The sequence below is a fragment of the Crinia signifera genome, chromosome 7 (genome assembly GCF_055691185.1).
Source record: "Crinia signifera chromosome 7, ASM5569118v1, whole genome shotgun sequence".
NCBI lineage: Eukaryota > Metazoa > Chordata > Amphibia > Anura > Myobatrachidae > Crinia > Crinia signifera.
In genome coordinates, this window is record NC_139223.1 from 30,005,325 (window position 1) to 30,028,627 (window position 23,303).

Genomic DNA, 23,303 nt, shown 5'->3' on the forward strand with positions numbered 1-23,303 from the left:
GGTCTCTTTGTCTTCGGTTCCCAAGCCTGTATGTGGGTCTCTTTGTCTTCGGTTCCCAAGCCTGTATGTGGGTCTCTTTGTCTTCGGTTCCCAAGCCTGTATTTGGGTCTCTTTGTCTTCGGTTCCCAAGCCTGTATGTGGGTCTCTTTGTCTTCGGTTCCCAAGCCTGTATGTGGGTCTCTTTGTCTTCGGTTCCCAAGCCTGTATGTGGGTCTCTTTTTGGTTCCCAAGCCATTATGTGGGTCTCCTTGTCTTTGGTTGCCAAGCCTGTATGTGGGTCTCTTTGTCTTCGGTTCCCAAGCCTGTAGGTGGGTCTCTTTGTCTTCGGTTCCCAAGCCTGTATGTGGGTCTCTTTTTGGTTCCCAAGCCTGTATGTGGGTCTCTTTGTCTTCGGTTCCCAAGCCTGTAGGTGGGTCTCTTTGTCTTTGGTTCCCAAGCCTGTATGTGGGTCTCTTTGTCTTTGGTTCCCAAGCCTGTACGTGGGTCTCTTTGTCTTCGGTTCCCAAGCCTGTATGTGGGTCTCTTTGTCTTCGGTTCCCAAGCCTGTATGTGGGTCTCTTTTTGGTTCCCAAGCCAGAGCTGTACTGTCTTAAACTGATTGTATGAGCAGCTCTCCACCTTCACCTTTAAGATCCTCCAAGATCTGGATGAAATATTTGGGATCCATATGGAAGCGGAGCATTTTTGCACTCATTAGGTTGAGAATAGAGAGGACACGGTTCCAGAAGGCTTCCCTCGAGCTGTCAATTATGAAATTGCTCATTGGGCAGTTTAGTTCACTGCCCATGTATGAATATGAGATGTACAGACAGGTTGACAGTGTTTCCATTAGTTCCCGCTTGGTGTCCAGCTCTGATGCAATCACTTCACGGCAGAGCATGTACAGAAACATTAAATTGGTCGGTGTGAGGAAGCCAAAGGGCTGCCAGGTTCCAGTGAGAGATTTGTCTACAGACACCATCCATTCAGCAATGCGTATTGGTGACACCCGCTGCTTGCACCTGCGACAGAGGAACACCGAAAGACAGGCCAGCAGCTCGCCGGTGGATGCTTGCACCTTCTTGCATTCTGGTGGTGATAACTCTTGCTTTTCTTCAGCAGGCTCACAGTCAGGCTTCTTGCATTCTGGTGGTGATAACTCTTGCTTTTCTTCAGCAGGCTCACAGTCAGGCTTCTTGCATTCTGGTGGTGATAACTCTTGCTTTTCTTCAGCAGGCTCACAGTCAGGCTTCTTGCATTCTGGTGGTGATAACTCTTGCTTTTCTTCTGCAGGCTCACAGACAGGCTTCTTGGCAATAGTATCTTGTGAGTCCTGTGTGTAGATTGATAAGTCAACACAGGAGATGGATTTCTTTAGGCTCTCATTGACAAGATGGGTAACATCAACCTGGCCATTTATGCGCGGCCTTCTTTTAGTCATACATCGCCTCATTCGGCCGAAGAGCGACTGTCTCTTGGCAGATCTTCCTATCTCACTGTTCTCGATAGCCGTGGGCTTGGCCCCACTTGATGTGTCTTCACCAGGGGTGCTTGCCTTGTGGCAGCATGGGAATGTCAAGCAATTCCACATTCTTATTCAGTGTAATGTTCTTTATAGCACTGATTGTGGTCTGTGGTGGCTCTGATTGCTGAATATACTCCAATAATAAGGGTCTGTTTCCAGCACGTTGTATATGATGCTTCCTGGTTCAGTCCAAGGCAGCAAATGAGTCCAGCAGATTGTAGCCAGAGGTGTTCTCTGCTTACACTGGGCATTGTGACATCACATGCTGATTGTGACATCACAGGCTGATTGTTATGTGTTATTTATGCCACTGATGATATCTAGGTAATTTCAAACAGTGATTAAAATTAGTGCAATATAGAATGTATTATCACCCTATTTAGAGCCCTATAAGGAAGATAATCCTTTTAAAAGATAGAAAATTAGATTGGACATTTGAATAATCTGAGATATAATTAGTTGAAATTCACCAAATAAAAAAAACTATTTCCCGTCAGCATACCTTCCAACATGACCCATTTCAGGAGGGACAAAATGCTCTGTTCCTGGACTTCCTTTCCAGCTGCAGATGTGCAGCTGCAGCACGGTCCAAAATTCTATAGGGGAGCTAGATCAACTGTCACTCCAAACACTGACTACAGCCAGGGACTCACTGACAGTTGGTGTGCCACCCCTCTTGGCACTTTGGGCTGTGCTGTGGCTGCAACTGTCGCTGGCTAGGAAGTCCAGATACAGAGCATTTTGTACCTCCTGGAATGGGTCATTTTGGGAGGTATGCGTCCGTAATGAACCTAGCCTTCTCCTCCTATTTATTTAGAATTGTTTCCCCTTTTATTATGAGATAGCAGCAGATCATTCATGTCTGTGGATGAAACGCTGAGATAATAGCGACTCAATGGCTATTTCCACTGGCATTGTAGTAACAGAAACTGAAGGTGCACTGACTGAGTATTGGGTGTTTGGCGGACACATGTGTGCTTATGGACCGCGCCTGTGTGCTTATGGACCGCGCCTGTGTGCTTATGGACCGCGCCTGTGTGCTTATGCACCGCGCCTGTGTGTTTATGGGCCGCGCCTGTGTGCTTATGGACAGCGCCTGTGTGCTTATGGGCCGCGCCTGTGTGCTTATGGACAGCGCCCGTGTGCTTATGGGCAGCGCCCGTGTGCTTATGGACAGCGCCCGTGTGCTTATGGGCAGCGCCCGTGTGCTTATGGGCAGCGCCCGTATGCTTATGGGCAGCGCCCGTGTGCTTATGGGCAGCGCCCGTGTGCTTATGGGCAGCGCCCGTGTGCTTATGGGCAGCGCCCGTGTGCTTATGGGCAGCGCCCGTGTGCTTATGGGCAGCGCCCGTGTGCTTATGGGCAGCGCCTGTGTGCTTATGGGCAGCCCCCGTGTGCTTATGGGCAGCGCCTGTGTGCTTATGGGCCGTGCCCGTGTGCTTATGGACAGCGCCTGTTTTCTCATATAATATAGTATTAGTAATAACTGACTGTAGGTAATTGTACAGTGGGTCACATGACTGTATCTTTCTAATGCCAAAAACACCAATTCAGTTGCTACAGTGCCTTGCAAAAGTGTTCACGCCCCTGGAATTTTTTTAAATATTTTTGTTGCTTCACAACCTGGAATTAAAATGGATTGTGTGACGGTTTGTATCATTGCGCTCACAGAACATGCCGGCAACTTTGTAGATGGTATTTGTGAAAAGCCCATGTGGTCCTAGACACTGTCGGTCTTATGCTTGTGTCAACCTTCCATCCATGACCTTTAGTGGTGGACCCAATGTATGTTGCCCTAATATTGTGGTGCTAGTAAAATGTGCTGTTACACTGAAAGAAAGCAGGTTCTCCACCCAAATAGCACAATCCTATTGGTTATAGTGACAATGCCCTGGAGAAAGCGTTCTACCCCTTGGTCCATTGTCTCTGATAAAAGGTCTCTCTTATGTATCCGCAAAGTGTACAATTTATTCTCTGCTCTTGTGTGTGTTTGCAGCTGTATTACTTCACAGCCAATGAGGAGACTCCGTGCACTGTGACCTTTCACCCTGCCTGGCAGGCCCTGGCATGCGGCTTCAGCAGCGGGGTGGTGAGATACTTTGATGTGACGGCTACCACTATGCAGCAGGAACACAAGTAAGTGCGGCTTTCTCACTCCTAGCCGGTTCTCTGGCCGGGGTGTAGCTGTGCTGGATGGAAGAGACAACGGGGTGGATGTAAGAAGGCTCGTTATGGGGGGACGCGGTATCCGCACCATTATGTGCACTGATACTGCTTCTGCCCCATGTATGAAGAAGTGTGGCTCCTGGTACAATGGGCCCCATTCAGGTTGGCTTGGTAAGCTGCAAACTTGCGAGCTTGCATACAGCTCGGCGACTATGTAAGTCACCGAATCCATCCGCAAAGGGGGCGGCACATGCGCATAATAGACCATGCACAAGCGCGGTCCCCAGAGCACCGGGACGGGGCCGAACTCGCACAATTGGGAGTAGACCAGAATCATCCCCAATATTTGTCCTATGTTTAATAGAAATGTACTTTCCCGAAAAGACCCCGTACTGTCACTGGTGCTCAGCGGGAGACCCTTCATTACATCCTGAGCAGATGACGGGCGGCTGTCAGTCACTCCCATCATGACAGTATTTTCTATTGATCTGTTTGTACACCAGGCAGCACCGAGGTGCCATTACTGGCCCTCTCTTCTCTCCTGATGGCGGGCTGATGTACAGTGCCTGCACTGCGGGATCTCTGGCTCTCTACAGCATCGGACACCAGGAACAGCATGTTCTGCGGGTGCTTGGTGAGTGATGACATAGAAACATAGAATTTGACGGCAGATAAGAACCATTTGGCCCATCTAGTCTGCCCCTTTTTTACCCTTCAGGTAAACTCAACCCTTTTTAATCCTTATTTCTTTGTAAGGATATTCATGTGCCTATCCCAAGCATGTTTAAATTGTTCTACTGTCTTAGCCTCTACCACCTCTGATGGGAGGCTATTCCACTTATCCACTACCCTTTCTGTGAAGTAATTCTTTCTAACATTTCCCCTGAACCTACCTCCCTCCAGTTTCAGTGCATGTCCTCGTGTTTTATTACTTGTTTTCCTTTGAAGAAAATTTCCCACCTGTACTATGTTAAAACCCTTGATATATTTGAAGATTTCTATCATGTCCCCCCTTTCCCTTCTCTGCTCCAAACTATACATGTTAAGATCTTTTAGTCTATCCAGGTAAGTTTTGTGATGTAGGCCATGAACCATTTTAGTTGCCCTTCTTTGTACACTCTCCAATGTATTTATATCCTTCTGAAGATATGGCCTCCAGAACTGGACACAATACTCTGGATGAGGTCGTACCAATGACCTATAAAGTGGCATTATTACGTCTTTTTTTCTGCTACTGATTCCTCTCACTATGCAACCAAGCATCTGACTAGCCTTCCTCATTGCTTTGTTACATTGCCTCCCTGCCTTTAAGTCACTTGAAATAGTGACTCCTAGATCTCTTTCCTCCTCAGTAGTTTCCATTATAGTACCCTTGATACTATATTAAGCCTTTGGGTTTTTGAGTCCCAAGTGCATAATTTTGAATTTTTTAGCATTAAACTGTAGTTGCCATTCTCTTGACCAATTCTCAAGTTTACTTAGATCATCAGTCATTTGATTTACCCCTCCTGGTGTGTCTACTCTGTTGCATATCTTTGTATCAACTGCAAAAAGGCATACTTTCCCTTCAATACCATTTGCAATGTCACTAACAAAGATATTAAAGAGCACTGGTCCAAGTACAGATCCCTGGGGTACTCCACTGGTAACATGTCCCTCCATAGAATGCACTCCATTTACGACAACTTTTTCCTATCCTGCAACCAGGTTCTTATCCATTTAATTGTTTTATAATCCAATCCCACACTTTCAAGTTTATTTAGCAGCCTGCGATGTGGGACAGTGTCAAATGCCTTACTAAAGTCTAGATATGCCACATCTACAGCCCCCATTTCATCTAGTATTTTGGTCACGGAGTCAAAAAAGTCAATAAGACTTGTTTGGCACGATCTCCCTGCAGTAAAACCATGCTGTTTTGGATCCTGTAAATTGTTTAATTTAAGATATTCCACTATTCTTTCTTTTAATAGTGTTTCCATTATTTTCCCTACTACTGATGTAAGGCTCACTGGTCTGTAGTTACTTGCTTCTTCTTTGCTTCCGCTTTTGTGCAGTGGAACTACATTTGCTTTTCTCCAGTCCTCTGGAACTGCACCTGTATCTAGTTACTGGTTGAATAAATCTGTTAATGGCGCTACCAACACATCTTTTAGTTCTTTTAGTATCCTTGGATGCACTCCGTCTGGCCCCATTGATTTATCCACTTTCAGTCTTGAAAGTTCTGTTAGGACTTTCTCCCTAGTAAATGTACCTCCATCTACCTTATTTTTCTGAATGTCCTTGCAACTTAACTGTGGTCCCTTCCCTTCTCCTTCTATAGTGAATACAGAGCAAAAGTAATTATTTAGATGATCTGCAATTGCCTTGTCTCCCTCCACCAAATTCTCAGTGTCTGTCCGCAGTCTTATTATACCTCCATTTGATTTTCTCCTTTCACTTATATACTTAAAAAAAGTTTTGTTTCCTTTATCTACCGACTGAGCCATTTTCTCCTCAGCTTGTGCCTTGGCACGCCTGATCACTTTCTTAGCCTCTTTGCATCTGGCAAGATACACTTCTTTGTCATTATTATTTTGAGTCTGCTTGTATGTCCCAAAGGCCATCTTTTTTGCTTTTACACTAGTTGATACCTCTTTTGTAAACCACACTGGCTTCCTTTTCCTGGTACTTTTCTTAACCCTTTTGATACAAAGGTCCGTTGCCTTTAGTATTGCACTTTTTAATTTTTTCCACCTCTCCTGCACTCCTTTCACGTTCCTCCAATCTGCTAATGAGTCGCTTAAACATCTCCCCATTTTTGCAAAGTCAGCCTTCCTAAAATCCAACACCTTAGTTTTTGTGTGACTGGAGTTGGACCCTGCCTTGATACTAAACCATACTGCTTGATGATCACTGGATCCCAGGTTCTCACCCACATATATGTCTGATATCCTGTCACCATTTGTGAGTATTAAATCTAATATTGAGTCTTTGCGAGTAGGCTCCCTCACCAATTGCTTGAGAGAGGCTCCCTGTAGGGAATTTAGAAATTTGCCACTTGTAGATGATCTTGCAAAAGACTCCTCCCAATTCACATCAGGTAGATTAAAGTCTCCCATGATTATGACTTCTCCCTTTAAAGCCATTTTAGTGACATCAAGCAATAGGCTCCTGTCCAAATCCTGCCCCTGGCCTGGTGGCCTATAGATGACCCCAGTACGAATAATGTCCTTCTCCCCCATTTCTATGGTCACCCAAAGGGCCTCAGTTTTTTCTTCAATGTTTTGTATTAAAGTAGCATTTATGTTTTTCTTTACATACATTGCTACCCCTCCTCCGATTCTTCCCATTCTGTCCTTCCTAAATAAATTGTATCCTGGTATAGCTACGTCCCAGCCATTGTTCTCATTCCACCATGTCTCTGTGATAGCCACAATGTCTAGGTCATCCCTTGTCATTATTGCAATTAGATCAGGAATTTTGTCTCCTAGACTTCTAGCGTTTTTGTGACACCCCAGACCCTGTGTGTACTCTGGGGTGCTGCCCCAAGACATGGCCATGTAGTACCCCACAGAAGAGTTGCTAGGCAACCGTATCCCAGGCAGTCACATTACAGCAGGGCCTCACAGGGTTAATCCTGCAGCTGAAGCAGGGCGCGAAAGGAAGAGGGGAGGAGATGCCCCATGATTGGAGGAACCGGGAGCGAGAGGAGAGAGGGGTGTTCCTTGGCCCCAGCACGCAAAAAGAGCGAGGGAAGGAAGCACTGACCTGGGCAGCGTGCGTGCGGGAGCTGCCTAGAGAGAAGTCGGAGGGCAGCGTGTGAAGCGAGCAGAAGTCCGGCAGAGACGAGAGAGGCTGAGCCGGGCACGTGTGACGGACGGCGGGAGCCAGGAGGAGACCCGGCGGCGCGAGAGACCAGCCGCAGCATCGAGCCGTGTCATCAAGGAGCCCCCGGCAGCAGCCAGAGAGAGAGGCGCACGATCCCCACAGCCGCCGCACAGTGACCTGAGGCCCGGCGGTGATGGACAGATTGCCCGGCGCCGACCCCACCGCAGCAACCGCAGTGACAAGCGGACCAGGGTCCCAGCAGCTGGCGGGACGCTCCGGGGCCCCGCACCGCAGCACTGATAGTGCAGAAGGCCCCAGGAGGAATCCCCTTGCACCCACACGAGCCCAGCAGTTATCCGGGATGGCAGGTGCCGCATCCAAACAGTAAGTGCCACGCATATGCATCCTGATCCTCCAAGGCCCGCGCAGGCAAGCACACCAGATACTGCCTCCCCATACTCTTGACCACAAGTCTTGGCTGCACCCCCTTCACAGGTCAGCACAGTGACTCACAGACCCAGATAGTATAGTGTGGAAGCGGAGGGACAGCGACAGAGATCCTCAGCCACTGAGAACCCCTTACAAGGACCTGACCCCTGTACTGTAAAAACCAGGCACCCCACTAAGCAGAGTACTGCCATTTTCTTAATAGAGACCCTACAGCGCCATCTTGTGGCTCAAATCAGGAACTTCCCTTGCCAATCCTCAAGCAGAGACTTAAGTGCTTTCTGGATTTAGGACATTTTTCCTTCCGTGTCATCTGTATCCAACCAGGGAGACTGTTTTAGGTTCTAACGGACTGCGCAGTAGCGGAATAGAGGCCTCTAACAGACTTCAACACTAGGCCTGTGCACAGGCCTGCCTCAGAGGCAGTGGTTAAAGACACACTCATTGGGTACCCAGTCACGTGACACTGTTGTGGGTTTAATGTTGAAGTGATTTATATTGTCTGCAATATTTATGTGGTTTAATGTTAACGTGATTTAGATTGCAAGGTATATTGAAGTGCAATTGTGTTGAGTATTCTCGTGACTTTTAGCGAGAGAAGTGTTAGAGTATTCCTCAAGTTGTCTGGCTGATTCACATCCGAGCGTAGATTTGGGTTTGCCCACGTGAAATAGTACCTGTGCCGCTTGCACGTAACATAACAGAGCTAATGTGGATCAGTCACGGCGAGAGGACCTTTAATTAAGTAACGGAGTCTAACCTAAGTATTGGAGTATAATTATACGGGTTTACCTAACTGTTAGCAAGTGCCCGGTTGCATACGCACTTTATTTGAGGCGATACTGACATTGTTAATGTTTGCCAAATATATGCTGTTACATTGTTGTGAGTGTTTTACCTGTGACAAGTAAGTTGGTTACCTACCTCAGACTACGGGTATTCCGGTTAATAAACACCCTTGAAGCATACCCTCAGCCTGTTTATTGTCTCAGCCGCCAAGAAGAAAGAAGACATCTGTCCAGCTCCAGTATCAAGGTAATACAGAGGGTTACTGGCCGACCTTTCCGGTGCACCACATTTGCACACATAGTTTTAAAAATTTTGCCTGTGCATCTGTTATTCCTAGCCATGTTCATACAGTACAAATTCGAAATCTAAAGTTGAAATTACCTGTTTGATGATGTTGTTCAATGTCTGTTTTTATTTTTTACTGTTCAGAAAAGCTACAGGTCACTAATTCTAAAGGTGCCCATACACGTTACAATTATTGTATACAATATTGTATACAATATCGCATCTCATCCGATCTCAGTTTTGCGATGACATCAGATGAGATGAGATCTAGTACAAAAAGTATGTGCAGCACGTACTTTTTGTACTAGATCTTATCTCATCTGATGTCATCGCAAAACCGAGATCGGATGAGATGCGATATTGTATACAATATTGTATACAATAATTGTAACGTGTATGGGCACCTTAAGAATATAGTGAGTCTGTTCAGGTCAGGCTACACCTGAACACTAACGGCCAAATGGTCAAAGGAGATAATTTGCACTGTGTTTGAGTAGACATCAGGCAGAATGCAACACTAAACTATGCTTCACTGAACAACGTCCCCAAACAAGTAATAACAATTACAATCAATTCATTACATCAGAACTTTTCAAATCATACAAGAGTTTGCATAACACAGAAATAAAGAGAGCATATTGGAGATGAATTACATACTCTTGAGGTATCAATGCAGTCCATGTGTGTTTTTGTTGATTTGTAGTAGTTTGCCTTCAGTTTTCCTTCGGTGCAACGCAGGTATAACGCTCGTAGTTATGACTCTGTTTTCCCACTTTAAAACGGTCCCATTCAATACAGGGCCACAGCTAAACTATGGCCACAGCCGTATGCAATGAGAACTAAGATACTCTAACAATGCCTTCTTCCCAATTTCCAATAATTGGAATCTACACCCTCAGTCCCCACCCCCTGCTATACAGAGCAATAAAAGTGGCTTACAAAAACAGTTCTGGCATTCCAGGATACTATATCTCTTTTAGAATAAAAAATACATGCCTCACTACACACAGGCAAGGTACTGTTGTTATTTACACAGATCAGATATTTGGTTGAATGTACCTATAAGACAATCCCACACACAAGGGATGCAATGTTCTGCAGTGAAGACACTTGCTTGCAAATGTACCCAGTAGAGTTCAAAAGCATGTGGATGTTACAGCAGAGAGAGATAGTCTGCACGTATGCCTGTGACAAAGTTGAATTTACCTATAAGACAATCCCACACACAAGGGATGCTAGATGGACGCTCACATATTACACAGCGCAATACATGTGACCCGTCACATTGCCCCAGTGCTGTGAAGCCGGAATCCTTCTTGATCATCCAAATGCTTCTCTTCACCCCTCTCCTTGACGTACCCTATATCCTCTGTTCCCTTCTCTTCTGTCAGGCCGCAAAGGTCTAAACACTGTCTAATGCGCAGGTAACGTGGTGTGCAAGAACTCCGAGCAGGGGCCCCAGTCTCTGTCGCTGAGCATGGACGGATGTCTCCTGGCGTTCGTCGGACCTATCGAGTACACCGTGACTGTCATGCACGGCCGGTCATTAGATGAGGTACCTCAAGAACATTGGCCTAAAGCCCAGTTCAGTGTCTGCCCTCTGACCCCAGTACACCTCGTCCTCCTCTTCTGTAGCAGGAGCTCTCTTGGAAGAGCCGATTCTCTCTGCCTCCTCGTCACTTGTTGTTCTTGTTCCTTCAGCTCCTGCGCATTGATGTCAGCATCCTGGATCTAGGCAGCACTAAGCTGGACTGTGCCCTGAGCCTCGCATTCAGCCCACTTCGCCCCTATCACTTGCTGGTCTCCACTTCCGGCAACAAGATCTTGTGGCTGGATCCTAAGACCGGACGTCTCACCAGAGAGGTGAGGGTTCTAGACCATAAAACACCAGATTTAGCACTTTGGTCTACATAAACACTGCAGCAGGTTACGCGTTTTGCCAGGAGACCAACGGTAAATGATCGTAATAAATACACATTTACATTTTGGATATCTCAGAAGCAGCAGACTCAGGTGGTACATCTGTCTATCCGCATGTCAGTGTTTGGTAAATAAAAAACCAGATTTACAGGTGTTTGGTAAAACCGTTGTTGTTGTGGTGATGTCCCACATGTAGGTGACACCTCTGATCTTCCTCAGGTGACACAAGTACATAAACAGCACTGCTACACCCTGGCAGTGAGTGATGACAACCTCTTCCTGCTGACTGCTGGGGACCGAATGATCAAAGTCTGGAACTATATGGAATCGCCCGCCCACAGGTAACGTGACCAAATAACGCTGTCTGGTTTCTCCTCTTTGTGGCGTCATTCTGTGGTTGCTATAGTTTATAGTCCTCTCTCGCTGCATCTGTGCATTCACGTCCCTGCATCTTGGCTCCTCCCCCCTTTCAGGTGTTCATCGGACACTCGGAACCTGTGCAGCAAGCAGACTTCTCCCCAGATCAGCAGAGTGTGATCACTGCTGGGGACGCCATTTTTATTTGGGACTTCGAAGCGGCCCCGATGTTCCAGTTAGAAGGTAATATTTTTTTATTTGATTTTTATATTTATGTGCTCCTTATATTTTGTATGTGTGTTTTTGGTAACTTTTAATTCTTATTAGCCTGCTAGTTTTTCTTTACTTATATACTAAAAGACAATTTTTATTTTATTTTACTAGCTTCATCCCTGGTGGAGGTTCAACGTTTGCCCGCCAGTTGAGTGTAAATGGCCCTTTACCCTCTGCCATCCATTCCAGCACTGGTAAGTGGATCAGTACAGTGGTGATTACTGGCTGCAGGTGATTTGGCCGCACCCCATGAACCTAATCTGGTTCTCCCGTAACAGGTCCCGTAGATATTCATCTCTAGCGGAGTGCCAAGGGGCACAGCTCCTCGTCCTTGTATCTCCTCCCCTCCGCGCCTGGATATCAGCCCAGTGCAGCATACAGGTTATGCAGGTGAGAGGAACTATCGCTGTAATATGGTATGGTGCGGTATAGAACACCCCTGTGAGATATCATCTTTGCACTCTTTCATTGCTGTCCTCCCATCTCGCTGCTTGCAGGGCTCCTTTCAGAGTCCGATGATGGGGACGCGGTGGCGGCCGGAGCTGCGCACGCAGAATCTGTGGTGGAAGAGGTGGAATTGCGAGATCCACTGGAAAGTGATAGGCAGTCATCTCTGATCATTATAGAGAGCCAGCCCAATAGGTCCAAGCTGCCCTGGGGTTCCAGGACCATCAGCAGCAGTCAGGGAGAAGGTAATGATGAACCCAACATTGTCAGACAGAATCACCGTAACCCAACGATGCTGATGTGTAGAGCAATGCATGTTCCCTGTATGCGGAGATGAGTGCGCGCTAAGCACCTGTCAGAGACGGCTGATTGCTGAGCGGACTATGGACGTCCATGTCAGTGTTGGGTAAATAAAGAACCAGATTTACAGGTGTTTGGTAAAACCGTTGTTGTTGTGGTGATGTCCCACATGTAGGTGACACCTCTGATCTTCCTCAGGTGACACAAGTACATAAACAGCACTGCTACACCCTGGCAGTGAGTGACGACAACTGCTGACTGCTGGGGACCCAATTATCAAAGTCTGGAACTATAGTCTGGCTGGAATCACCCGCCCACAGGTAACGTGACCAAATAACGCTGTCTGGTTTCTCCTCTTTGTGGTGTCATTCTGTGGTTGCTATGGTTTATCGTCCTCCCATGATGCATCTGTGCATTCACGTCCCTGTATCTTGGCTCCTCCCCCCTTTCAGGTGTTCATCGGACACTCGGAACCTGTGCAGCAAGCGGACTTCTCCCCAGATCAGCAGAGTGTGATCACTGCTGGGGACGCCATTTTTATTTTGGACTTCGAAGCGGCCCCCGATGTTCCAGTTAGAAGGTAATATTTTTTTATTTTTTTTATTTATGTGCTCCTTTTATTTTGTATGTGTGTTTTTGGTAACTTTTAATTCTTATTAGCCTGCTAGTTTTTCTTTACTTATATACTAAAAGACAATTTTTATTTTATTTTCCTAGCTTCATCCCTGGTGGAGGTTCAACGTTTTCCCGCCAGTCGAGTGTAAATGGTCCTTTACCCTCTGCCATCCATTCCAGCACTGGTAAGTGGATCCGTAGAGTGGTCATTACTGGCTGCAGGTGATTTGGCCACACCCCATGAACCTAATCTGGTTCTCCCGTAACAGGTCCCATAGATCAGAGGAGAGATTCCACATTCATCTCTAGCGGAGTGCCAAGGGGCACAGCTCCTCGTCCTTGTATCTCCTCCCCTCCGCGCCTGGATATCAGCCCAGTGCAGCATACAGGTTATGCAGGTGAGAGGAACTATCGCTGTAATATGGTATGGTGCGGTATAGAACACCCCTGTGAGATATCATCTGTGCACTCTTTCATTGCTGTCCTCCTATCTCGCTGCTTGCAGGGCTCCTTTCAGAGTCCGATGATGGGGACGCGGTGGCGGCCGGAGCTGCGCACGCAGAATCTGTGGTGGAAGAGGTGGAATTGCGAGATCCACTGGAAAGTGATGGGCAGTCATCTCTGATCATTATAGAGAGCCAGCCCAATAGGTCCAAGCTGCCCTGGGGTTCTAGGACCATCAGCAGCAGTCAGGGAGAAGGTAATGATGAACCCAACATTGTCAGACAGAATCACCGTAACCCAACGGTGCTGATGTGCAGAGCAATGCATGTTCCCTGTATGCGGAGATGAGTGCGCGCTAAGCACCTGTCAGAGACGGCTGATTGCTGAGCGGACTATGGACGTCCTTGTCCTCCATACTCCCCAGTTTGTGCGCACATTCTATATAATCTTATCTCCTGTGTTCCTTCATTAGATGTGAGGCAGGAGACGCCCCGTCCTGATGCTTACACTCATTTCAACCCTCGTTTCAAAGACCCCTGCTTGGCAAAGGTAAGAAGCTCACAGTGGGGCAGATGTATTACTCCTGGTGCAGGGATAAAGTGGAGACAGAGTAGGAGGTGGTAATGCACCAGCCAATCAGCTACGTTTGAAAAATGACAGGCGTTGATTGGCTGGTGAATTGATGTCATTGCACCTTGTGTATTGTACAGGGAATGTGCCCACCTCCGTCCGGCCAGGAAATGTTGCAGCTGAAAGCAGTCATTGGGTACAATGGTAACGGCAGAGGGAACATGGCGTGGAACCCAGATACAGGTACATGATATATACATAGCCTCGGCTCCACATGTCTTATACTGTACGCTGCAGCCACTGTGTGACAGTGTATATGAAAGGCTGCGTTACTGGGATATACTGTATAATATGCATGCTTCCTGTTACTGCCCCATGGCAGAGAGACGTGCGCCACACTCACTGACTGACCCCTTGCTGGACTTGCACTGCAGAAATGCTCCATGGTTGCTCCATACACCTGGGCTGTGCTTCTCCAATCCAGTCCTCAGGACAAACTGACAGTACATGTTTTCCATATATCCATGTCGAGGCACAGGTGTATTCATTGCTGACTGACACATTTTATAAGATCCACAGGTGGTGCTGATTATTTTACTTGGGATTCTGTGAGACCTGGCCAACATGCACTGCTAGTGTGTCCCGAGGCTTTGCAAAGACACTCACTAGTTTAAACACAGTGATGTCACAGTAGCTCAAATGACTGCAGTCTCCTCTTTTTGAAATTGAAATTTCTGCTTTCTTTCCACCGTGGCATGCTGAGCTTTGACATTTCATATGTAGAGGCAGCTTTGGGAATATTGCCATGGTCCTATGTCCCCCATGAGAGAGAAAATGGGATCCTTATATTGTATCCTTCTCCGAACCCATTGGGGAACACCGAGTGCCCATCCGGTTTTGCTCTAGTTAAAAGTACACTAACATTTTAACCCCTTTGAGTGAATTTGTCAACATCGTGGGAAATTTGCCAAGCGCACATTTGTATCCATCATAATGACCGGTAATGTTACCTTATACAGGAAATTTCAGGCCTTATTTTGGTTCACTCTTTCTGACAAAATCCTTCTTAGATGGACAAAACCATGTGCACTGCAGGGGGGCAGATGTAAAATGTGCAGAGAGAATTAGATTTGGGTGAGTTATTTTGTTTCCTTGCAGGGTAAATACTGACTGCTTTATTTTTACACTGCAATATAGATCTCACTTTGAAGTAAAACCCCACCCAAATCTAATTCTCTCTGCACAAGTAACATCTGCCCCACCTGCAGTGCATATGGTTTTGTCCATCTAAGAAGGATTTTGTCAGAAAGAGTGAACCAAAATAAGGCCCATAATCTTTTTTTACACCACATTTTTATTTGCATTTATATAACAAATGAGAGCGACGCTGGCATTATTAGCGGATATATTGCACATCTCTCACAGAGATAGAATCTGATTGGTTGCTACGGGCAACATTCCATCTTCAATAGAACTCCCATCTTAGTAAATTTACTACCCCTCCGTGTCCCATTCAGAGAAAAGGATATGATGCAAGAATAACATTTCCATTGTGATGCTGTCCTAAGAATATGGAGGGGTCCGACTGTCCGTAGGGGTGCGAGGGTGTGATCATTGTTAATGGCGGTGATAGGACGTGAATGGGATTGTCAGTGATTGCCGTGTACTGTGCAGGGTTCTTTGCGTACACGTGCGGCTGTGTGATTGTGGTGGAGGATCTGCATTCTGGGATGCAGCGACACTGGTTGGGACACCCCGAGGAGATCTCTACCCTGGCACTGACTCATGATGCCATGGTGAGTATGGCCCAACTGTTCCCTTCTTCTCATTTATGTGCATCAGTAAATCTCACAAGATTTCTTTCACACCATTATATTGCCTCACTCTTACTTCTATTGCCCCAACCAGCCCCGTTCTAGCCACATAGCTCCCATTCTCTACTCCCTCCACTGACTTTACCTGGACAAATCATCTTCAAGATAAACCTACTGAGTTTCAAAACCCAACATGAGCAAGGCCCGAGGTACCTGCAGCAGCTTCTGATCCCATACTGTCCCACCCGATTACTGCGATCTGTAGATGAAGGACTTTTAGCAGTATCTAGAATCTCCCATAATTCACCTGCTTTTAGCCATGTGGCTCTGACTCTATGGAACTCACTTCCCTGCACAGTTAGAGAGGCCCCCACTCTAGAATCCTTTCACAAAACAGATTCAAGACTTTCCTGTTTACTCAAGCATTTACTTAATTCCCTTAAGAATCTCCATGCTCTCTGGAGTTTATGAAAAGCTTTTCTGTACTTCATTGTTCCTGTACTGTACTACATTTATTCTATCTGTTAAGCGCCTTGAGTCCCATTGGAGAAAGAGCTCTATATAAATAACATTATTATTATGTTCTGAGCACTGTAGCCTTGTGTATTATTTCTGCCTAGATTCTGGCGTCCTCATCGGGCTCGGGAGATGGGTGTTCTCTGTGCCAGATTAGAATCTGGGACACACAAGAAGGCGTCTGTAAGAAAATCCTGCAGTATCACCAGGCGGAGGTGCAGGCCATGAGCTTCTCCCGGGATGACCGGCTTCTCGTCACTGTCGGTCAGTATGCAGCTCATTGGAGATTAGTCATTGGTCATCCAGCTGTCACATGTTTCTTAATGGGTGCACACAAGGTGCGATTGCCTTGCTATTCGATCCCGATCCGATCTGGATCGACTCGCACAGCAAGGCAATCACATTGGATTTGGACTATATCGGACAGATCTGTACTATATAGGTTTGCCTGCACAGGTTATTTTTCTATTTGATATCGATGTCGCGGGCCGCACATCGGAATCGCATATGTTTGATTTTCGTTCGCTTTCGATTCAGTTTTGATTATATAAGCAGAATAAAATCGAAAAATAGACCACATGGAACCGTGTGTATGAGGCATTACGTTCTTACTGAACCATAAGTACTATATATTGTTTAGACTCCCACCATTGTCAGCACTAAAACTGCGGAAGGGAAGATGGCGTTTATTCTCTGTGATCTGGATCCGCAGCATTTCCTGAAATCTACTATTAACCTCTGGGTTCCATATAAATGTGACAGGCCGGCGATTACCGCCACATGGATGTTTTTGTTCAGCGTACTAGATATATACGCCAAACACACTCGCAGTTCTGACTGACTTTTATTACCGAAGGGGAGAGAAATCATCCGATCAGGCGGCGCTGACCTGGTCACTAGGCTGTGAGGGAACCCAGCCTAGCGTACAGGTCTGAATTAGGCCTTTTAATGCTTGGTCTCACTAAACAAAATCTTTTTCTCTTTCGCCTTTTATTTGAAGTCCCTTCGGCAATGTTTTACATACATTAAAATAAAATGACTTTCACCCCCCTATTTCTGGCCGGTCCATCAATGGCGGTGGCGGTCTGGGCAGCACTTGTTGGCACTCGGTGGAGTTCTCCCGTAAATCAGTGTTTTTGTCTGGCAGGAGATTTCCGGGATGGGAAGCTTGCACTGTGGAGCACCAGGACCTACGAGCTGTTGGCGAGTAGTAAGATGATCCAGCCTCTGCACGCCGTCGCCTTTAACCTGACACATGCCAATACTTTGTCTTGTGTGGGCACCGCTGCTGTAAATTTCTGTCGCCTAGAGGAAAATGGGACATCATATCAGCTGAAGGTAAGCGAGCTTTCCCATTGGACAGCAAAAGCTACAGAATATGTGATTGGTGAAGTCCTGCTGTCTACTCTAGTAAGGGCCTCTGTAATGAACTCTCTTACTTGTGTCTGCTCACTGTGGAACTGGGAGATCGTGTCGGCCCCAAGTGTAGCCACAGACCCATTGATGCATCCATGTCCCCCTCCCTGTCTTATCCCAGTTATACAGAGCCGCGGTACCGGATGAGGTTGGCTCGGCAGAGCTGACGTCCCTCACCTATAACCCCACCTCTCTGCTGTATATGGGCTGCAGCACAGGGCAGGTGTGCGTGTGGGATGCCCAGACTCACCGATGCTTTATGACGTGGGAAGCGGACCAGGGGGAGATCGGTGAGTGCCAGCTCCTTCAGCTGTCCGGCAAGAACTGCGTTAATTTTACTAGAGGATAATAATTTTATTTCTATCTGCCCCAAGGTGTTCTGCTGTGCAGAGGCAACAGGCTGGTGACTGGTAGTAACACTCGCAGGATAAGGCTGTGGTCTGTGGCTGCGGTGCAGGAGCTGAGAGAAAAGGGGTCAGAGGCCAGGTACGGGAGTTATTGTGTGACTGCGACGCGCCACCAACCGCAGCGATGGAAGGCTTGGCGCATGCAGGACAGGGCAATGAACTGGATCTCTCTGTAGGAATTTACTGTGACTCTTAGGAGAGTAACTGCTGCCGCTATGTAATGGTGATGGGTGCACTTTGCACACCAGTGATCCCCCCCCATGTGAATGGTACAATCTGCCGTGCTATACGCCTGGTTGCTTTGTGCAAGGAAATGTTTTCCATTATTTCTGGTTGGACTGTGATTTATTGCTTCTCTGTAGCTCCTCGTCTGTCCTAATGGAACAAGAGATGACACTAGATGGCGCCGTTGTCAGTGCGACCTTTGACGATGCCCTGGAGATGGGTATCGTGGGTACCACAGCTAGCACGTTATGGTACATCAACTGGGTGGAGAATAGCAGCATCCGACTCATCAGTGGTCATAGGAACAAGGTACAGACACATTATTCTGGGAGAGCAAATTCATCCATAAGTTGAGAGCTGATTGGCTGGAGCCCCATTTATGATACGCACTGAGTTCTATACACAACGGGTTTTATCACTCGTTGATAAATGGCCCCATAGTTTGGTAACTACTTGATCCCTTCTTAGAACAGAGAATTTTCTGTCTCTGTAGGTGACGGATTTGGTGGTGGGTCCGGGGGAGACGCACTGTGCGACATGCGGGGAAGATGGCAGCGTCCGGGTCTGGTCCCTCCATAGCTGCGAGCTGCTTCTTCAGTTCCAAGTCCTCAACCAGGTACCACCAGCCTCATTGTACATCTCCTGCTCGGGGATCTGCCGTGCCCGGTGTAAGGTTACTGCTATTACAGCATGGTATACTCCTTATGCCACAGAGCTGCTTGTGTCTGGACTGGAGCCGCCATGCCAGCACCGGGCAGAGGATCGCCGCCGGTTACAGCGATGGGACAATCCGTATCTTCAGTGTGTCTAAGACGGAGATGGAGATGAAGATTCATCCTCACCCTTGTGCCGTGACAGCCATTGCCTTCTCCCGGACTGGTTAGTAACTGCTGGGCCCATCCACGTGTCTCTGGCTATGGTTCTTGTGTCAGTGACGGCCATACTTTTATACAGGTGACTTACTGCTGTCCGGCGGGAAGGATGGACTGATGGCCATCAGCAGCCCGCGTACAGGAATGACTATCCGGATACTGAGTGACCACAAGGGTTCCCCCATCACCACCATCCAGTGCTCACCTAGAAAGGTACCAAATGGGCTGTCAGACTGCAACCTGTACTGTGTTTGCACCCTTGTATTACCTGGTGCACATCTCAGATGTTACAGCTAGGGGGCGATGGAATATGACAGTTACTTATGTTTCTATCTTTTAAAGCCTGAGGAACTAGGCCTGCAGGGAGGAGAGATCTGGTTGGCGGCCAGTTTGGACAGGCGTGTAAGTGTCTGGGCCTCTGATTGGCTAAAAGACAAGTGCGAACTCTTGGATTGGTTGAGTTTCCCAGCTCCAGACAGTGAAAAGGTGAGTGGTGAGACTGTGGCTGGAGACCGCATTGCATGGTATATATACACCTGGTGCAGTTACACATGTACTATCAGGCTGCTGTATTATACACATGGCCTGTAGCATTATATGCTGATATCACGCAAGTCGCCTGTATGTCCCATTAGCTGATACATGTTACCGTTGTTTGTAGTCCTGCGTCCTTACATCTGATGCAGTTGCCTAAAGTTTGTTTTGTCACACAGGAAGCGGAGACCCCCATTCCCACCCTGGCAGCGTTCTGCCCGTGGCAGCCGGGCACGGTGGTGTACACAGGATTTGGGATACAGAAGGAAGTTCTGTTCTATAGCCTGGCACAGAAGCAGGTACTGCTATACTGGGATGGCATCGGCTGTTTCTCGTAACTCTGCCTCCGTTCTCCCAGCTCCTGCCCTCCGCTACTCCTGTAGTCTCATGCTTTCATCCCTGTTCTTCCTCCAGGTGTTCCTGAAAACTTCCCATGCTGTATCTGTTCTTGTAGCCTTTGCCAGCTGACCAGTCAATGATTTAGCCAGGGTATTAACTACGCCCGGGCCTAGACTGAAAAACCTAACTAGAAGTAATGAAAGGTGCTCTCATGCTGAGACTTGTAGTGCCACACACGGAAGCACATTACTAATTAGATATGTAATCATTTAGCAATTTAACATTAAGTAAAAGTGAGGTTCTTTGTGTCATTTTGGCTGAAATTATAGGCCCACCCACCACATCCAGCTAACCTCATCATCTGGTAGGTCCATAATATTCTAATCATTAGGTTCAGGGCGTGGGACACCCCACCACACCACCCCAATGCATCACACATGGGAGAGATACACACTAGACGAGAAAGTAAGAGGGAGGTCCCTTATCACCATCACGTCCAGTGTGTGTACAGCTCCCGCACATCCATAATGACCCCCTCCCCCATAACCTCATTAACCACGGACATGCTGCATGGCCTGCGCTCCCCCCACCATCGCCCTCTTCCGCTCCAGCATCAACAATTGTGTATGTACTTACCAATGCCGGGTCACCGCCGCAGACTGTATCACCAAGTACATACATTGGACCTTATTCTGGTCCTCGCGCTCCCCTGCAGGGGAACGAACACGCCCGCTCTCCGTACAGGTCTGCGAGCACTTGCAAAATCATTCGATGGTCAGCAACCATTGAATAATTTTGTCCCTGCACGCAAGACTGTGAGTGGATGTATATGCAAAACATCCATTTGCATGCGTGCGGGGGATCGCGGCGTGCGAGGGGGGCGGGCGGTGTTTCAATACCTCTTTCACACCAGAAATGCCAGGCCATTCCCGAGTTGGTCCCTTGCACACCAGAAAAGTCCCTGCATTTTCTGGTGTGTGAAGGAGGCGGGCAGGTGGCGAGTACTCACAGGGGTTGCTGGTCCTCGGTGCAGGCCGGGGATCCACACAGGCGGCGGGCGCAGATGACAGGTCAGATGGCGGGTGCAGATGACGCAGCTCTCTGGCGGCAGTGAGGGCACCAGAGAGCTGCATCATCTTCATCCGTCGCTGTCATGTCATTTGCTCCCGCCGCCAGTGTGGATCCCCGGCCAGACAGCACATATAGGACCTGCAACGTGGGTAAGTACCCCCTAGCCCTTTTGCCGGGATTTTGGAAGGTGTGAAAGGGGTATAAGTGGGAGCAGTTATTGTGATAGGTTAGGGAGTGTTAGATAAGTGGGAGCAGTTACTGTGGTAGGTTAGGGAGTGTTAGAGCAGTTGCTGTGGTAGGTTAGAGAGTGTCAGATCAGTGGCAGCAGTTACTGTGGTAGGTTAGGGAGTGTTAGATCAGTGGGAGCAGCTACTGTGGTAGGTTAAGGAGTGTCAGATCAGTGGCAGCAGTTACTGTGGTAGGTTAGGGAGTGTTAGATCAGTGGCAGCAGTTACTGTGGTAGGTTAGGGAGTGTTAGATCAGTGGGAGCAGTTACTGTGGTAGGTTAGGGAGTGTTAGATCAGTGGCAGCAGTTACTGTGATAGGTTAGGGAGTGTTAGATCAGTGGCAAAAGTTACTGTGGTAGGCTAGGGAGTGTTAGATAAGTGGGAGCAGTTACTGTGGTAGGTTACGGAGGGTTAGATCAGTGGGAGCAGTTACTGTGGTAGGTTAGGGAGGGTTAGATCAGTGGCAGCAGTTACTGTGGTAGGTTAGGGAGTGTTAGATCAGTGGCAAAAGTTACTATGGTAGGCTAGGGAGTGTTAGATAAGTGGGAGCAGTTACTGTGGTAGGTTAGGGAGGGTTAGATCAGTGGGAGCAGTTACTGTGGTAGGTTAGGGAGGGTTAGATCAGGAGGAGCAGTTACTGTGGTAGGCTAGGGAGTGTTAGATCAGTGGGAGCAGTTACTGTGGTAGGTTAGGGAGGGTTAGATCAGTGGGAGCAGTTACTGTGGTAGGTTAGGGAGGGTTAGATCAGTGGCAGCAGTTACTGTGGAAGGTTAGGGAGTGTTAGATCAGTGGCAGCAGTTACTGTGGTAGGTTAGGGAGTGTTAGATCAGTGGCAGCAGTTACTGTGGTAGGTTAGGGAGTGTTAGATAAGTGGGAGCAGTTACTGTGGTTGGTTAGGGAGTGTTAGATTAGTGGCAGCAGTTACTGTGGTAGGTTAGGGAGTGTTAGATCAGTGGGAGCAGCTACTGTGGTAGGTTAAGGAGTGTCAGATCAGTGGCAGCAGTTACTGTGGTAGGTTAGGGAGTGTTAGATCAGTGGCAGCAGTTACTGTGGTAGGTTAGGGAGTGTTAGATCAGTGGGAGCAGTTACTGTGGTAGGTTAGGGAGTGTTAGATCAGTGGCAGCAGTTACTGTGATAGGTTAGGGAGTGTTAGATCAGTGGCAAAAGTTACTGTGGTAGGCTAGGGAGTGTTAGATAAGTGGGAGCAGTTACTGTGGTAGGTTACGGAGGGTTAGATCAGTGGGAGCAGTTACTGTGGTAGGTTAGGGAGGGTTAGATCAGTGGCAGCAGTTACTGTGGTAGGTTAGGGAGTGTTAGATCAGTGGCAAAAGTTACTGTGGTAGGCTAGGGAGTGTTAGATAAGTGGGAGCAGTTACTGTGGTAGGTTAGGGAGGGTTAGATCAGTGGGAGCAGTTACTGTGGTAGGTTAGGGAGGGTTAGATCAGGAGGAGCAGTTACTGTGGTAGGCTAGGGAGTGTTAGATAAGTGGGAGCAGTTACTGTGGTAGGTTAGGGAGGGTTAGATCAGTGGGAGCAGTTACTGTGGTAGATTAGGGAGGGTTAGATCAGTGGCAGCAGTTACTGTGAAAGGTTAGGGAGTGTTATGGGCCCTACACACATGCCGATGTGTGCAGGGCTACCTAGCTGCGCTATGTCGGGCTGTGCTGCGCCGCTATCGCCTAGCACACAGAGCTGACAGCCCACACACAGAGCGAGCTGTCAGCTCTGTGTGCTAAGCGAGCGGACAGCACCAGTGTTCTCCGGTGGGAGAACACTGCCGATGCCGAGATTGATGGACACTGTCCGTCAATCTCGGCCACCGATAAAGACGCGCGGGGACGCGCGCCGATGCAGATACAGCCCCCACACATATACCGATGTGAGGGCATTTGCTAAGCGACTTTGCAAAACTAAGCAAAATCGCTTAGAAAATGCCTTAATATCGGCATGTGTGTAGGC

General features: G+C 47.7%; 2 protein-coding genes and 1 pseudogene across 2 annotated transcripts; 2 read left to right on the forward strand and 1 right to left on the reverse strand.

Moving 5' to 3' along the window:
- Positions 1-336: 336 nt before the first annotated feature.
- LOC146021139 (cyclin-dependent kinase 5 activator 1-like) lies at positions 337-1,570 on the reverse strand. The gene has a single exon (XM_083154939.1). The coding sequence runs from the start codon at positions 1,568-1,570 to the stop codon at positions 590-592; it is 981 nt and encodes a 326-aa protein (XP_083011065.1). The 3' UTR covers positions 337-589.
- Positions 1,571-3,138: 1,568 nt separating this feature from the next.
- On the forward strand, positions 3,139-11,700 carry LOC146021140 (WD repeat-containing protein 90-like; annotated as a pseudogene).
- A 7,568-nt stretch (positions 11,701-19,268) lies between these two features.
- On the forward strand, positions 19,269-20,176 carry LOC146021141 (WD repeat-containing protein 90-like). Its single transcript, XM_083154940.1, has 4 exons — positions 19,269-19,387; positions 19,517-19,660; positions 19,888-20,007; positions 20,123-20,176. Exons 1-4 carry the CDS (start codon positions 19,292-19,294, stop codon positions 20,174-20,176), a joined length of 414 nt encoding a protein of 137 aa, XP_083011066.1. The 5' UTR covers positions 19,269-19,291.
- Positions 20,177-23,303: the final 3,127 nt, after the last annotated feature.